A 16,241-nucleotide genomic window follows, 5' to 3' on the forward strand; every position below is an offset into this window, starting at 1 on the left:
AAAAAAAAAAAAAAAAAAAAAAAAATACAGCAAGTTCAGAGAAAGGGAGAGAGTTGGTTTACTTTAAGTTGGTGCTTTGTCATTCTAGTGAAGATGAAAACAGAGGATTTTTAAAGTGGTTTCATTATAAAATGGCTTTATTTCATTTGAACTGTTAGAAATTTTCAGAGCATACTCCATTAGTCATCTAATATCTACAGCTCAGATAATGCCACAAAACACACTTCATTTTGGATTATCTACGTTGTTAACTTCTTGAACACAAGATATTCACAGTTGGCTAAGAATCAGGAAAAGGAAAGTGGAGTTTAAAGATTAGGGGCAATGAGATATAGTGAAAGGCTTAACTAGCCTTTGACTTATTACCAGTAAACAAAGATTTGTTTTCCGTTTATGACATGTGTTATCCTGGGCAAGTGATTTCATCTCTGAGTCTTTGCTTTTTTATTTGTAAAATGAAGTATCACAACTTCAGTTGTCTGCCTTATGATCACTAGATTGGGTAGACTGTTAACACTGGTGACCCCCATGAACCACACCTGGTATTTGCACTCTTGTGTAGTTAGTCGTCTCCCACACTGACTCTGGGCCAATGTGATTTGGCCCAGGAGACATTTGTCAAGCACAGGCTTGATAAGAATTTGCACATCAGGGCTTGCCGTCTTGGAACATTTGCTCTTGGCACCCTAAGCTATGGTATAGAGAGGTCTGGTTACTCTGCTGGAGAAACTAGGTGGAGAGAAACATGTCTGGCCAAACCCCAGCTTTTTCAGCCATGCCAACTGAGTACCAGACATGCATGAAGAAGTTATCTGGGATGTCCCAGCCTTAGCAGACACTACACTAAGCAGAACGACCCAGCTGAATTCAGAATTGGGAGAAAGTGTTTTAAGTCACTAACTTTCGGGGTAGTTTGTTGTGCTGAGGGTTTTGTGGTGTGCTGGATGCCCTTCAAAAAACCTCATGAAAAACTGTATTTGTAATTCATCAGGGCCAGGTTTAGTGGCTTTCCTGTTACATATTTTATTCACGCAACTGACATTTGAGTTCCTAGAATACAGTGGTGAGTGTGACATAGACAGGTGCTTTCATGGAGTTCTCCAATGGATGAGATCAACAAACAGGAAACAATAAAAAATAAGCTGGGGACACCATGGAACCATCCTGTCCTCTCTTTGTATGGCTCACAACCGCATTTTGCCTTTATGAATAACCCACTGAACAACCTTATCAGTCAGAATAGGCAAGTTGTGCTGATACAATGAACAATCCTAAAACCTCAAATGATTGAAAAACTACAAAAGGTTTTATCTTATACATGTCTCTTAGGACCACAAAGGCTCTGCTCCACATCGTCTTTAGTGATACAGGTTGATGTATCCTGTCTCCGTCATTTCTGGAGTGTTGCCAGTCTATGGAAAAGGAAAGGAATGTGAAGAATTGCTCTTAAAAACTTACCACATTTTTCTTGGCTAAAGTATCACATGGCCATGCCTAACTTTGAGGGCAGAGAAAGGCAGTCCCTAATCCTGTGCTGGGAGGAAAGAAAACCAAAAATAGTTTTTGAATCATTAATGACTACCAGCAAACATTCAGTCTCTAGCTTAATTCCTTAGGAGCTGGATTTTGTGACAATTCTGGGTTTCTGATCTTTTGATATGTCTTTTCTTGTCACCTTCACCTGAAACCGGCAAGCTAAAATGTAAAGGGTAGAAGGGAGGAGAGTTTATTGAGTACCTACCCTCTGCAGGGCAATGTGCCAATGTACATATGTATTGCATTTCTTCACATCTTTCAGACTTCACTTTGGCTAGTGTAAGATAGAAGAGATCATTCATCAGCTTTAGTGCTGCATACAGGACTGACTAATAGAAGAATTGTAGCAGCATGGAGATAGAAGAAAAAGGAAAATCAATAGAATCTTAGAACTGGAATGTGACTAAGATCATTAAATCTAACCTTTTGAACTTACGGCGAGACAAGGTTCTATTCTATATTGTCCCAGCTCTGAGCTTAAAACTGAGGGGAAAAAAGATATCACCGAGTAATGGTAGAAGTTCTCCAGTGACTATCAGTCATGCCAGTTCCCCCCAATTGTTTTCTGTCTCTAGATGTTTATGCCTAAGACTTCACATGTTGGGGCTGAGACCTTAAAAGTTAGCAAATCTATATACTTCTCTTTTGTCTTTAAATTGTGTGCAAATTCTGCAATACATCTTAGATTTAATCTTTAAAAACCTTTTCTTCTGGGCGTGATGGCTCACGCCTGTAATCCAGTATTTTGGGAGGCCGACGTGGGTGCATCACTTGAGGTTAAGAGTTTGATACCAGCCTGGCCAACACGGTGAAACCCCGTCTCTACTAAAAATACAAAAATTAGTGAGCATGGTGGCATGTACACCTGTAGTCCCAGCTACTTAGGAGGCTGAGGCACGAATCATTTGAACCCCGGAGGCAGAAGTTGCAGTGAGCCAAGATTGTGCCATTCAGCCTGGGTGATAGAAGCTGAACAACAAAAAAAGAGGTGGCCAAAAAAAAAAAAAAAAACAAAAACCCAACCAAACAAACAAACAAATGAAAAACCCAAAACCTTTTCTGACCTAACCGTCCACTAAAATAGCTAGATGTAGATCTTCAGCTGGAGAAACCCAAGGCCTGAAAGGCATGGTGTCTTTCCTGGGTTAGTAGGGTAGCATATGGCCCTAGAATTAAGGAGCCCCAAGTTTGCATCTGGATTTTCAGATTCTGGAAGAACCTGGACTCTTCTAGTCATGTCCTCTTGGACAAGTTATTCAACCTTTCTGAGCCTCAGCTTTCTCCTATCTACAATGAGGTAATTACAGTACTTTTAGAATTAAATGACAGTGCAGGGGAGTGAGAGATCACCCCTTTGTTCTTATGTGGGCTCTTTGGTTGGATCTAGGAACCAAAGTGACACAAGGCAGATTAACAAGAGAAAAGCATACTAATTTTACTAGTTTTACATGTGCATGGGGATCCTCACAAGAGAGTGAAGTGGCCAATATAAGATGCCTTTATACTTTTTACACGAACTACAAATCAGAAGAAAGGGAATCTGGCTAGGGGCAGTAAATTTCTTGGGGAGTCATTAGGAGAAACGTGGGTGTGGTGGGGTGTAAACGTTGTGGAAGATAAGGGTTATTTCGGAAAGTATATTCAGGTCCAAAGCAGCTCCCAGTTTCCCGTCTCTGGTGATGGGTGCTATTTTCTCCCTCTGGTAAGGGACAGGTACTCCAGAGGAATCCTGGAGGAAGCTTTATGGCTTGCTGCATGCAGGAAGAGATGGGTCATCAAACCCTTTCTGAAACTACAATTTCTCCAACATTTTTAACTCGAAATAATCAGTGTACCAATTCCATATATTTTTGGGATGGCGCATCCATCAGTCCTTCAATAGAAAATAAGACGATGCTCTTAAAACATTTAGCTTCCTGCCTGGCACAAAGAGCTGAATTCATACTGCCCACGCTCTCATAGCTATTAACAGCAAGTAACAGAACCCAGCTTTAAGCCATTCCTGACCTGTGTTATTCCCATCACATCACAACCTATAATACTTCTTGGAATGTAGCACGCAAAATTCCCCGCTTACTCCATTGGCCTCACCCTGGCCGAGAAGTGCACACGCAGGAGCTCAGACAGCCGTCAGAACTGCGCCTGCGCAAGCGGCGTTTCTCGTTTCGCGAGGTGGCGTAACGCGCCTGCGGACTGGGCCCAGCGTGTCCTCTATGACTTACCCAGAAGGCAACGCTGTATTTTCTGGTCAAAATGGCTGGCAAGCAGGCGGGTAAGTTACTGGGGGGGGTCTTCTTCTTGGCGGGCATCGTCGCGCTCCACCGTTTATTTTCGCTGCAGCTCGCTCCGTTTTCTCTCTTCTTTGTAAGTGACCAATTTTGTCGCGGAAGGGAAAGTGGCGGCTTCAGTCCAGCCAAAAGGACGTGCTTCCCCACTCGTTTGTTCCCAGGCCGGGCTTGCCTGTATAGGGTTGGGGTGTTAACCCGCCGTTTGTGAAGGTGCCCGCGGTGGCTCTGACAGCCCTGGAGTTTCAGCTGCCTGTGCTCGGAAGTCCTTCCCCTCGGCCTTAGAAAAGTTAAAGGTCACAAGAAGATAACTAGTGGATGACTTTCAACCAGAATGAGCTCAGTGCTTTCTATGACCCAGGTGCTCTATCGTGTACATTGGCCCTATACATTTTCCTGCCAGAGCCACGAGGGAGATATTAATTTCCCGTTTACGCTGATAAGGTAACTGAGGCAAAGTGACCCAAGGAAGTAGAATTGGAAATTTCATTGCACCCCTCGCGCTTCTCAAACTGCGAATCAGAGACAGTTGAGCAAGGGATACGAGCGACGCTTCACGTTAACCTTGGATTATCTAGAACGTCAGCTTGATCAGTAGGTTTGGAGAAATTTGAATTTATTGTAGGTTCAAACGCATTTATTGTGGAATAGAATGCAGATATTACTGGAATATTTAAAACAACTTGAACATTAAGTTGGGTTTCCCTGTTTTTTTGTTTTGTTTTGTTTTGTTTTTGCTAATCTCTGCCCTCTGGCGGTACAAGTTGGAGTATCTTTTTTTTTTTTTTTTTCTTTGAGACGGAGTCTTGCTTTGTCGCCCAGGCTGGAGTGCAGTGGCACAATCTCGTCTCACTGCAATGCAACCAAGTTGGAGTAGCTTTTAAAAAATATTGATCCTTTTCTCCCTGCCCCCAGCAATTGTGAAGCTGTTAGGAAACATCAGGTTGCCAGAAACATCCGCTAACCTAATTGACATTGAGCTTTTTGGGGGTGGGGGAGACTTTTTAAATAATTATTTTATTAATTTAGCAGATATTGAAGGAGTCTTACTAAATTCAAGACACTGATTCTGTGCGTGTTTGGGAACTACATAGACCAGATCTCAACTCCCATTAGCTAACTCTGACCTTGGGTGGGATCACTTCTGTAAGTCTGCTTCCCTTGCTGTAGTAAGAGACATGTAAATAAATCAACTAATGTTGGTAAAGCAAATAGGAAAGTGTTTGGTGCACAATAAGTGTTTAGTGAATATTATTATAGTCACTGATAGGTGGTTAAAAATAATCTGCCTTCCACAAGTATGTTTGTAGATTGTTGACTGATACTTGTTTTTCTAGCAGCAGTTTTATACATGACTCTTAATTTCCAAGGAGATTTGCTGAAGCCACGTAATCTGTAGTGCACTGAGTTTGCAGGCAAGGAGGGTTGAGGGAAAGGAGAGTTTGCTTTCCTTCCTTGGTAAGGGGCTAACGCTAGACAAAATTTTAAAAGAAAATATAAACTTGTTCTACCTCCCCTTTTGTAAAATGCCTCTCCTAAAATGTCAGGTACGGTCCTGCTGTACATGGACCCTGCTGGGTTACTTCATCAGACTCAGCCCTGTTCCCCAAAGAATTTTAAAATTACCCATTTCTCATCCATTTTCAATATCTATTCCCTTGGGGGGAACTTAGTTGCTTAGGTGGAGGTAAATGGACTTTTTTTACTAATCCATATTAATGTTTAAATGACTAATGGTATCAAAATCCTCCCCAAAATACATATATTTTTAAAGATTGTAGCCAAATGAAATAACTGTAATGTCGAGTAAAATTTTTACAGGATGAGGGTCATTTAGACCTGCCAGCCTATGCTGAAATCTCACTCTTTTCATACAACTCCAGCTCCTTTGAAATGAAAAGTTTACAATTATTTCCTGTGATCTATTTATGAAACTACAAATGATAGAAATTTTCAAGTCCTTTTCCTATCTCTCACCCCTTCATTTCTGAAGGTAACAGGGCAGGCATAAGGGCACACGATGTACCTATGGATCTTTTGTACACTCAGTGTTTGAGTTTACCCTCTTCTTCCATGACTTGCCACCATTTTCCTGCAGCCATTTTTGCTCGTAAATAAAATAAGCAATTTTTATCAACAGTTTATAAACTTTTTTCTTTTAAATCTAATTCTTTTTTGATTAAATTCTTGCTGTACATAGTATATACTTTTATTAAAAGGAAATTTCTTTCTGTGTTTGCATTCATCAGCAAGATAACTGAGTACTGGTTGCTTGCCCATCATTGTGTTCATATAGTATAATTGTAGCATCTAACAGTGTGACAATTATCAGTTTCAGCATCAGGCAAGTGGCTGGATAGTATTCGAAAATGGTATTACAATGCTGCAGGATTCAATAAACTGGGTAAGCATCTGTGCTTTTTAATTTTTCTTTTTTTTCTGAGAGTATTGCTTTTACAAGTGTTACTGTGGTTTCAAAAAAATATTTCAGTTCTTGCATACATCAGAAGATTTTAAAATTAAATCACATTATGTTAAATCCAGTTCCTTTTTAAAATTTTTCTGAGAGGAGAGGGATGAAAGCCTCTAAAATGTTTGACTTGGTAATGATTTAAGTAGTAAAACATTTTCCTTCTACACCCCCTCTCCCAACTCTACCACTTAAAATTTTATTTATTTATTTGAGACAGAGTCTTGCTCTGTCACCAGGCTGGAGAGCAGTGGCGCAATCTTGGTTCACTGCAACCTCCGCCTCCCGGGTTCAAGTGATTCTCCTGCCTCAGCCTCCTGAGTAGGTGGGATTACAGGCATGTGCCACCATGCCTGGCTAATTTTTTTTGTATGTAGTAGAGACAGGGTATTACCATGTTAGACTGGTGGCGAGCTCCTGACCTCAGGTGATCCACCTGCCTCGGCCTTCCAAAGTGCTGGGATTATAGGTATGCGCCAATGCGCCCGGCCTTCCACTTAAAATTTTAAGTTTTATAAACACTGAAAGTAGAGATTTTTCAAATATTAAAATTTTCTCATATCCATGCGATCATATGTTTCCTAAGCTTTTTTAGAACATTGTAATTTGCCATGAACTTCATCTTTTGCTATTGAAGCTTGAAGAAAGTGTAAGCAAAAGTCACTGGTTCCTTAGTATACTATCGTTTTAAGGTTCATTAATACCTTGATCTCAGATTTAAACTATGAGAAAGTAGAGATGTGGTTTATTAATGTGTGTTTAAAAACAAAGTAAACATTTAAAATATTTTGTAAATGGTTTAGATAAAATAAGAATTTTGTGGCATTGGATTTTAAGAGGCTCATATATTGTTTCCATAGTCTAGTTCAAGAAATAACCCATTGTATCAAGTAATTACTCATTACTTTTAATGGCAAAACCACAATTACTTTTGCACCAACCTAATGTATGAAGTGCATTGAATTTCCATTGAACCTAGTGATTTGAATTCGATAGTTTACGAAAAGTTGTAAGTTATAAGTCATAAAGATATTTTACTAATTTTAAAAAAACGTGATTTTTGAGATGCATGTGCTATCTAACTTTGTCGTCTATCATAGGGTTAATGCGAGATGATACAATATATGAGGATGAAGACGTAAAAGAAGCCATAAGAAGGCTTCCTGAGAACCTTTATAATGACAGGATGTTTCGAATTAAGAGGGCACTGGACCTGAGCCTGAAGCATCAGATCTTGCCTAAAGAGCAGTGGACCAAATATGAAGAGGTAGCACAGCTTTATCTACCTGACAATGTTGCTCATTAAGGATTGAGTTTTAGAAACGAGAAACATGTTCATTTGCATGGTGTTAGAGTTTTCTGAGTCATGTCAAATAAATATTCTGTCAATAGTTTGGTGAGGTTAATAAAGCAAATGTTATTTCCGTTTTAGAAGAAAACCACATTGACTCTTACATGTGGAATGATTCTTCTGAAATCACTAAGCAAGTCACTAATATAGAGAGCCAGGACTAAAATCCAGGTCTGTTGCCACCCAGGTCATTGTTGTTCTACCTCTGCACTCTGCTTTCTACTTAGATGAAAAGATCAGCCCATTGAGTGGCCCTCCAGATCCCAAGAAGAGCTTCTGTGAAGCAAACTCTCACCCCTTGAACTGCACTGAAACTAGGCAAAGGCCTGTAGACACTCATTTCTTTTTCTTCCCAAAAAGACTTCCCTCTCATAACCTATCAAAGCAACTTACCACACTATCACCACAGATTTGACATTTTAAAAAGCAGATAGTTCTTAGGTTGAGAATATGTTTTCTAAAATTGGAAATTAAAAAGTACTTTTTTTTTTCTTGTTATCAAAGACGTGTTGAGTGTTTGGGATATATCAGTATGCGATGGTAATATATAATATTTCATTCATTCTTTAGGAAAATTTCTACCTTGAACCATATCTGAAAGAGGTTATTCGGGAAAGAAAAGAAAGAGAAGAGTGGGCAAAGAAGTAATCATGTAGTTGAAGTCTGTGAATGCAGCTGTTATGAAGATGGTTATACTTGAAACAAACAATTTTAAGAATTATTTGGTCTGCAGATGTTTTCCTTTAAATAAATGTCTATTGTAATGGCTGGAGTTTTTGAATACCAAACCTTACACTGAATAACTACTGAATCCATTTACTGTTAAATTTTTTTCCAAACTTTCAAGATATTTTTAGTCGTGTTTAACTGCTACCTGGAGCTCAGAGGCCACTTTATCAGTTTTCCTCACTAGTTGGATAGCCTATCAGTTTATGGAAGGATATAACTTCCGTAAGTTACACCCTTGTGGAAGCTACTGAATAAAAGAAAGGGGAGTGCACCCCCTAGTTTGCCAGGATTGAGAAATAGCCTCTTCACGGCTATCCAAATAGATTTGATTTTGCATCCTATCATTTAAAAATAAATTATGTATTCACCCCAACATAGGCATACTTAAGTAATATATATACTCCTGTGCTAACATGTGTACTAGAAAACAAAAAGTAGACATTAGAAAAAATGGAAGTATAAATACAAATCATACTTGTCCCCATATCCCAGTGACTTTTCCACTTTGGAAATAATTGTTATGAAGTTTAAGGGTTGGATACTAATCAGTTAAAAGTTTTAAGATCATAGGGTAATTTTTTAAAATATAAATTGGAATCATTGGCTAGGCATGGTGAGTCATGCCTGTAATCCCAGCACTTTGGGAGACTGAGGCGGGCAGGTCACCTGAAGGAAGGAATTCGAGACCAGCCTGGCCAACACGCTGAAACCCTGTCTCTACTAAAAATATAAAAAATTAGCTAGGCGTGGTGGTAGGCACCTATAATCGCAGCTACTCGGGAGGCTGAGGCAGAATTGCTTGACCCCGGGAGGCGGAGATTGCAGTGAGCCTAGATCACACTACTGCACTTCAGCCTGAGCGACAGTGGCTCTGTCTCCAAAAAAAAAAAAAAAAAGGAAATTAGAATTATTCAATGTTGTCATTTCCACTCCTAAATTCTGAAATGCTTTCTTTGGTGGAGGTGAGAGTGCGCTCGGAGCCACAGCTAGTAAAGAAGGAGCAGTAGGACCTGCAGCCTCCCTGGTTTTCCAGGACAAGTCATTGCTGTGTGTGGCAGGAATGCCTTACCTCAAATAACAAAACAGTGTGAGAAACAAATTTGTGTTACATTTAAAATTTGTAAAGCAATGAGAAATGTGTGTATCATGAAGAGTATCTTCAAATTTTTGCTAAAATATTAGCCTCTTAAATTCCCTAGGAACCCGCTTCCCCCCGCTTTTTTTTTTCTTTTTTTTTTTTTTTGGCTAGTCAGATTATTTTTCTAAACCTATCCTTAAATCATGTCAATTTTCTTTTGTCTGGTTCAAGACAACAAGATTACTTGATAATGGTTTTGCTCAGGTCACATTGTGACAAGGTTTTAATGTCCTACTTTGCAGAAGGAGGCCAAGAAGATGGTCTGTCTAGAACCCCTTTTAAAAGCATTTATCTATTCAGAAAATTTTCCTGAGTAGATGTCTCCAAAGGCTCTTTTAATTGTGATTTCAAGATCACTTTTGCAGAACTCTGGTCTATTCATTCAGACATCTAACATGTACGATTACAAGGAGACTAGAACTGAGGCATGTCAAAGAGTACTGTCAAGGTGTGTAGGGAGCCAGGTGGGTGGAGGGAGGCTGGGCTCTGACCCTAGAAACCATGCTTATGAATGCTGTTAATGTTTAAAGCAAGCCTAAGGGCACTGCTGAAGGATGGGAACAAATAGAACTGACCAGGATTGAGGTATAACAGGAACCCCCAGGCTATCCACCTGCTCAAGGTAAAAAGTGTGGTATTACATAGGGCAACCTCTGATTCTGTAAGAGTTCTTCCTAAAGCCAAAGTGTATGCCTATTCTTTGTTTCCAGATTACTTCATTCTTCTAAATGAGAACAAGTGTGCAAAAGTTCTTTGAACACTGTATCAATGTGTTGTGTTCATTGTAAATTATAGTTATCGTCCTGCTTGTTACGAAGACTAAGAAAGTAGATCTAGCATTTGGCTCACATAGGTGAATGGGTGAGAATTTGTTAATCCATCAGTGAAGTCCTTTCATTTGAAAGAGAGAGCCTTTCTTTTATCAAAAGCTGTCCTGTGTGAAAAATCACCATGAGAGTGCCGGAAACACACAGGCTTGTCCTGTAGACAGAATGGTAGAGTGATTCAGAGCTAATTCTGGGTTAGACTGCACAGGTCTGAATCTTATTTGCTCACTGTGTAAAGCTTTAGGAATACAATTTAACCTCTCCGTGCTTCAGTTTGTTTGGCCCTAAGATAGAGCTAATGATAGAAACCTACTTTACACAGTTGTGAAAATTAACTGACTACATGTCAAGCACTAACAGTCTCTGGCACATAGTATGCATAATGTAAATTATGTGATGAGAAGCGAGAAAAAATAACTTGGGAAAACGCTGAATATCACCAAAGTCGAATAGCTAACCAGTAGGTAAGGTGCAAGGTCTCCTCTCTTCCTTCTATGTGGCACTCTTGTTTCTGGCCCGTCTACTCCCCTTGGGTGTCACCTCCTTAAGTGAAGTACCTGCTGGAGATGAGAAGAGTGGAACTGGATCTGCATGACAGCTTTGATTAGGATGGAGCTAAGACTTGGCTATCTCCCTGTTTTGTGTTTTGGATGGGTGACATTTTAAAACTGCCAACATTAAAATCCTGCTAATTTGCTTTGTACAGTTTAAAATGTTTGATATCTTTTATTGTTTAAAGTTTGAGATTGGTTTTGAATATCCGGTTTTCCTACATCTTGAAGAAGGATATGTTTGTTTCTCTGAAGTGGTCTATGTTCTGTTTTTCTGTTTTACTATACTTTGCAGAAAAACAGATGGCTGGCTTACGTTCACTGTTGTAGTGCACTACCTAGCATCACTCAGCCTTCCTATTGTCAAGGTAGAGGAAGCAGCATAAGGGATATTGGACCTGTGGACCCCCAATTGCCAGCTCTGGTCCTGGTTCCAGAGTGCATGGAAATATTTGGTAACATTCCTGCACTGAGCTATCATGGTCTGAATATTTATGTGAAGCTCTATGAGTGGTACCAAAATGTTAGTGATGGAATTTTCGCTGATGGCACCTTTTCCTGTTTTTAAATTCTAGAATCTTAATAAATCCCAAGTGTACATTTTGGTAATGATTTCATTTAGCTATTTACTTTAAGGACTGCCTTTTAAAGCATTAACTGCACTAATTTTGACTTATGAAAAGATTCAGCAGTAAGAATAAAAACTGGGCCAAAGCCCAAAGTAATAATCCTTCACAAATAGGATGGAGTTTTTAAAATATGGGCATCCTGTGTGTAGCTTTGAAAATAACCAAAGTACTTGGAATTAAAAAGTTAAGTGAACATAAAAATTGTCATAACCAAATCCTTGACAGCTTGACGGATGAAGAGCAGATGGATTTACACTATATGGCAGGAGGCATGGATTTTAGGAGGGACAGCAACAGAGAGGGATGTTTAGAAAGTGAATAAGACATATAGCTGTTTGGAAAACAAGGAAAGTCCCTTTATTAGAACAAGGCATGAAATTCTGCCACTAGGTGGCGATGCCCTATAACTTTACAACTTAGGGTACATCACACCAGCACTGTGGAAGATTTCTCCATTCTGCACCCCACCAACTCCCTCCCCTCCTTCATTTTTCAGGATGACAACACCTTAGAGGTTTATGGCCATCAGGAGAATTTACTACTAAGCTATACACTGATGTAATGAAATCTAATATATGTTGTGCAATGAATTATGAGATGTTATTTAGTTTCACGATTTTATTACTTCAATCAGTTATGACCATATTTCCTTTTATATGATTGCACACTCTTTAAACATACCAGATGACTGTATAAGGAACACCTAATAAAGTCTATAGATGTTAAAATATTTTAAATGTTTTAATTTATATGCCATAATTTGTTTACATTCTGGTTATACTGGTGTTCATATTAAAAGCCGTAACATGTTAGAATCTGAGATCTCAGGTCGGATAGTGCCTCTAAGTTATATTTTGCTAAGAAATTTTATTGTATTAGCAATTGAGCAGGGAAGAAGAACTGAATCGTTATAAGGTGGTTAATTTTTAGCATAGATGTCAGAAAGCCTGTTCATATTCCAGAGGCTTATGATAAACTATTTAAATTGTCATTCTGGATTCTGATTATATCTCCTACAGAGAAGGAGTGTATTATTTATTGAACTTTTTATTTGAATACATGTGCCTATTTTTGCATACATGTAAAAATGTAATTTTAAAATAAACCCCTGAAAACTTCTGGTAACATTATCCAGTTGAATAATTGTTCTGTTAGTATTCTAAATATTTTAAGAAAATTTTATACATATCTATGACAATTGTATTCACAAGCCAAGCCAAAAAATGATAATTATTTGTTTTACAAAGGAGTCAGCTTACAATTTCTCTCTTATGCATGCATTTAAAATGTGGTTTGCCACTAAGCTGGAAACACTGATCTGAGGCGAATGACTTAGGCAAGTCATTAGTCTAAAGACTGGCGTCCTCAGCTATAAAATGAAGGGCTTTGACTAAAAAGTCTTTAAGACTCATTTCAGTACCAAAACATTCTGGGTCTGTGATTTAACTTACTCACTTTATTGCTGGGATGAACTAATATTGATGGACTACTAGCTTTGTACTAGGCACTGTTCGTATGTTGTCTCTTTTAATCCTTCCTGCAACCTTCTGGCATAGCTATAATTATGCCCATTGTATGGAAGAAGAAATTGGGTTTTGAAAGTACATTTTATGTTTGTTCATCATATAGTTTTGTGGGGTTTTTTAATTGATGTATTTGTTTATATTCCAGGCTAGGCAGAAGCTAGGTAGAATATAGCAGCCTCATCACTGTTGAAATCTGGGGCTAGATAATTCTCATTGTGGGGGCCTCCTCTGTATATTATAGGATATTTAGCAGCACACCTGGCTTCTACACAGTAGATAGCAGTAACACCTCCCGCCTCCAATTGTAACAACCAAAAATGTTTCGAGACACCGTCTGGAAATGTCCCCTGGGGGAGCAGAATTGCCCCCAGCTAAAAACCGCCAGTGTAGGGAATACAGAGAAAAACTGAGACAGGTATGTAATGGTATGGTAGAGACAGGTATGTAATCAGATACATGAAAATGTAAATATATATGTACATACTGTGTGAATTGTCCACAAAAAACATGTACTGGCTGCTATGGAAACATGGAGATGGTAAATTAACTCAACCTGGATGGGAATCAGGGCCTCCGATAATGTGGCTGATTCCAGAAGAGTAAGCAAAGTTAGCCAAGCCAAGAAGAAGGTGAAGGGCTTTCCAAGCAGACGAAAATGAGCCGGAAATGCTCAAAGGCATGGAAGGGCAGGGTGTATGTCTAGGTAAGGACAGGCAGTTTTGCACTGATGGAGTAGCAAATGTCAGCTCGAGAGACATGGGAGATGCAACTTGAAAGATGAACGCCATATTAAGATGCCTGGACTTCATCCTGTGAGCAGCAGAGTGTTTGGATAGATTCTGGGAAGTGAAAATGTTGGGGCAAAGGGGATGAATATTTGAAGTTTTTCAATACTGGACTTCCAATTTGCTTTTCAAAAGTTTATAATAATTTATATTCATCTAAGCAATCACGAGGGTCCCTTTATTGCATTCCTGCCTGCACTGAGTGCTCTCATTAAAAATAATCTTTGTGAGTTCGGTTGGAGAGTTTCTTGTTTAAACTTGCATTTCTTGGATTGAGTAGCTAGACTTTTTTCCATATGCTATGATCAAGTTGTTATTTCTCTTTCATCAGTCTTGTTCATGTCCTTCGCCTATGGGCCTATTTTTACTTTTCACAGCCTTTTCCTTATTTGTTCAGTTTTCCTCTTAGCTCCCTCTTCCCGCTTCCCAAACGTGGGTCAGTTCTTATCTATTTGTATGAAGACTTTATATGTTTAGATAAATTTTTACTTAAATTTGCTGAAATGATATTTTTATTTCACTGTTTGAATTTTATTTGAGGTTTTTTGGATGCCTTTTCAACTTTGCTCATGGTGGGTTTTGTCAAATGGAGGTTTCTGATTTTTATGTAGCACAAATTCTCAGTCCTCTCCTTTGTGGTTTTGCCTCTGAGGTCATGCTTTGAGAAGTCCTTTCTTTACTCCAAGGTTTCATAAATATCCAGCAAGGTTTTCATCCAGTACTTTTAGGTATAAGAAACAAAACCATCAATCTTCATTCCCTGTGGAGTTTAGGTATACAGTGTGAGCAGAGTATATTTTTGAGAGATATTAGAAGGTCCAGTTGGCCAGACTGGATATCAGTTAGATGTTTAGGAGGTGGATGTGAGGAAGGGTAAAGGAGAGAGGTCCAGAGGGGCTCCACCAACAGGGGTCTGTTAAGGGTAATGCAGCCTGGTAATCAGCCCCTTCCGTGGGCTTGTCATTCTGTGAGATGTTGGCTGTGCTATGTATTCCAAATCTACTGTTGTCCCTTCTGGACTCAGTTCTGTACCCCAGGAGAGATAAACTGATGTAAAGACTGCACAGACAGACACTTTTGCCTTCTGGCTTCTGGCCTGGTCTTGGCCAGCCAGTGTTGGGGAGGGTGACCACCTGCAAGAGAGGGCAGATGAGAGAGACAGGGATATTTATTCCCCAGCCCACGTTCCTCTGAAGAAAGCAACAGCTCCTGTCAGGCAGCCCCTCTCAAGATTCCTACAGCTCTCCCTTCCATCCCTCCCCACCGTGCTGTCCCTATCAAAGTTGGTTCTCCTTGACCTTGCCTGCCCTTTGTTAATTGTCCCTTCACTGGACATTCTTTGGTTTGCCTGATGGGGTGCGCCACACCTTCCTGCCGGGACCCTGATTCACACAGAACTGGGCTGCCCTTGAGAATGGCTGGGTTGCCCCATGAGAGAACCAAGTGCTGCCACTTGGAACTGGTGTGTGGTCTGTTCCTGGAAAACCAAAGCTTGCTTCTTTGCGGTTAGCTAACTCACGCCCCAGAGTCAGACTCCAGAAGACCACGCTAGTTCCTGTTGAAGAGAGTGGCCTTCCAAAGCCTGGCTTCTACCACCCCCACCTGTCTGCCTCTACCCATGATAGATCTGCTTCCAGTCAGAGATTTACTCTTCTACACAATTTAATGCAGGTAAATGCCAGTGCTAAAAAGATGCCATATGATAGAAAACAGAAGGTATGTCCACTCTGAAAACATTGTGTTCTCTTTCCTTCTGTTTTAGCTCCCTCTTCCCCAAACACATTCTGCAAAATTCTGTCTCTAGCCTTTGTTCCTTCTATTCTCAGTCCCCTGCAGTGCCACTTGCAATCCTCACCATGCTCTCTGTCTAAATTCTAGATTTACTCTAAGACAAAAATTAAATTCTGCCTACTGGGAGAAGCTCTGTCATCCCCAGGCACTTGACATTTCTGTTTTCTTTGACTTAGCAAAGCACTTACTGCTTCAACCAGTCATTTCTTATTTAACAATAATGAACACTAGTTACCTAGTGTTCACTGTGGGCCATTTCAGGTTTCATCTATTTCTTGAAAATTTTTCCAAGGTGAGTACAATTATCCTCTTTTCAGAGAGGCTCAGAGATGCTAGGTAATGGGTACAAGATCACACTTTGCAAGTGAGCAAATGGAAACTCAAATTCTGTCTTCCTTGAAATTGCTATGTTGTCTTTTCTTTTTTATTTAAGGTGTACAGCACAGTGTTTTGATATACATATATGTAGTGAAATGATTACTACAGGCAAGCAAATTAAAATATCCATTACCACAATAGTTACTTTGTGTGTATGTGTGTCTGGTGAGCACCTAAAATCTACACTCTTAGCAAAATTTCAGTTTACAATATAATTAATTAATTATAGTCACCATGCCATACAT

General features: G+C 39.5%; 1 protein-coding gene across 3 annotated transcripts; it reads left to right on the forward strand.

Annotated features, from left to right (window-relative positions):
- Nucleotides 1–3,685: 3,685 nt before the first annotated feature.
- LOC105508194 (cytochrome b-c1 complex subunit 7) lies at nt 3,686–8,840 on the forward strand. 3 transcript variants are annotated; one of them, XM_011937003.1, is made up of 5 exons: nt 3,767–3,808; nt 6,154–6,225; nt 7,392–7,558; nt 7,830–7,966; nt 8,213–8,840. In XM_011937003.1, the coding sequence occupies exons 1-5, from the start codon at nt 3,790–3,792 to the stop codon at nt 8,238–8,240; spliced, it is 423 nt and encodes a 140-aa protein (XP_011792393.1). In that variant the 5' UTR covers nt 3,767–3,789; the 3' UTR covers nt 8,241–8,840. The 3 variants fall into 3 exon arrangements, with proteins under 3 accessions (XP_011792394.1, XP_011792393.1, XP_011792392.1); XM_011937004.1 differs by lacking the exon at nt 7,830–7,966 and having other exon boundaries at nt 3,686–3,808; nt 8,213–8,415; XM_011937002.1 differs by having other exon boundaries at nt 7,830–8,840.
- The last annotated feature ends 7,401 nt before the right edge of the window (nt 8,841–16,241 follow it).

The sequence above is a fragment of the Colobus angolensis genome, unplaced genomic scaffold, assembly GCF_000951035.1.
Source record: "Colobus angolensis palliatus isolate OR3802 unplaced genomic scaffold, Cang.pa_1.0 Scaffold16, whole genome shotgun sequence".
NCBI classification, from domain to species: domain Eukaryota; kingdom Metazoa; phylum Chordata; class Mammalia; order Primates; family Cercopithecidae; genus Colobus; species Colobus angolensis.

Coding starts and splice junctions, on each gene's coding strand:
- LOC105508194 (XM_011937002.1), top strand. Junction 6,226..7,391: donor TGCAGGATTCAATAAACTGG/GTAAGCATCTGT, acceptor CGTCTATCATAG/GGTTAATGCGAGATGATACA. Junction 7,559..7,829: donor AGTGGACCAAATATGAAGAG/GTAGCACAGCTT, acceptor GTTGCCACCCAG/GTCATTGTTGTTCTACCTCT.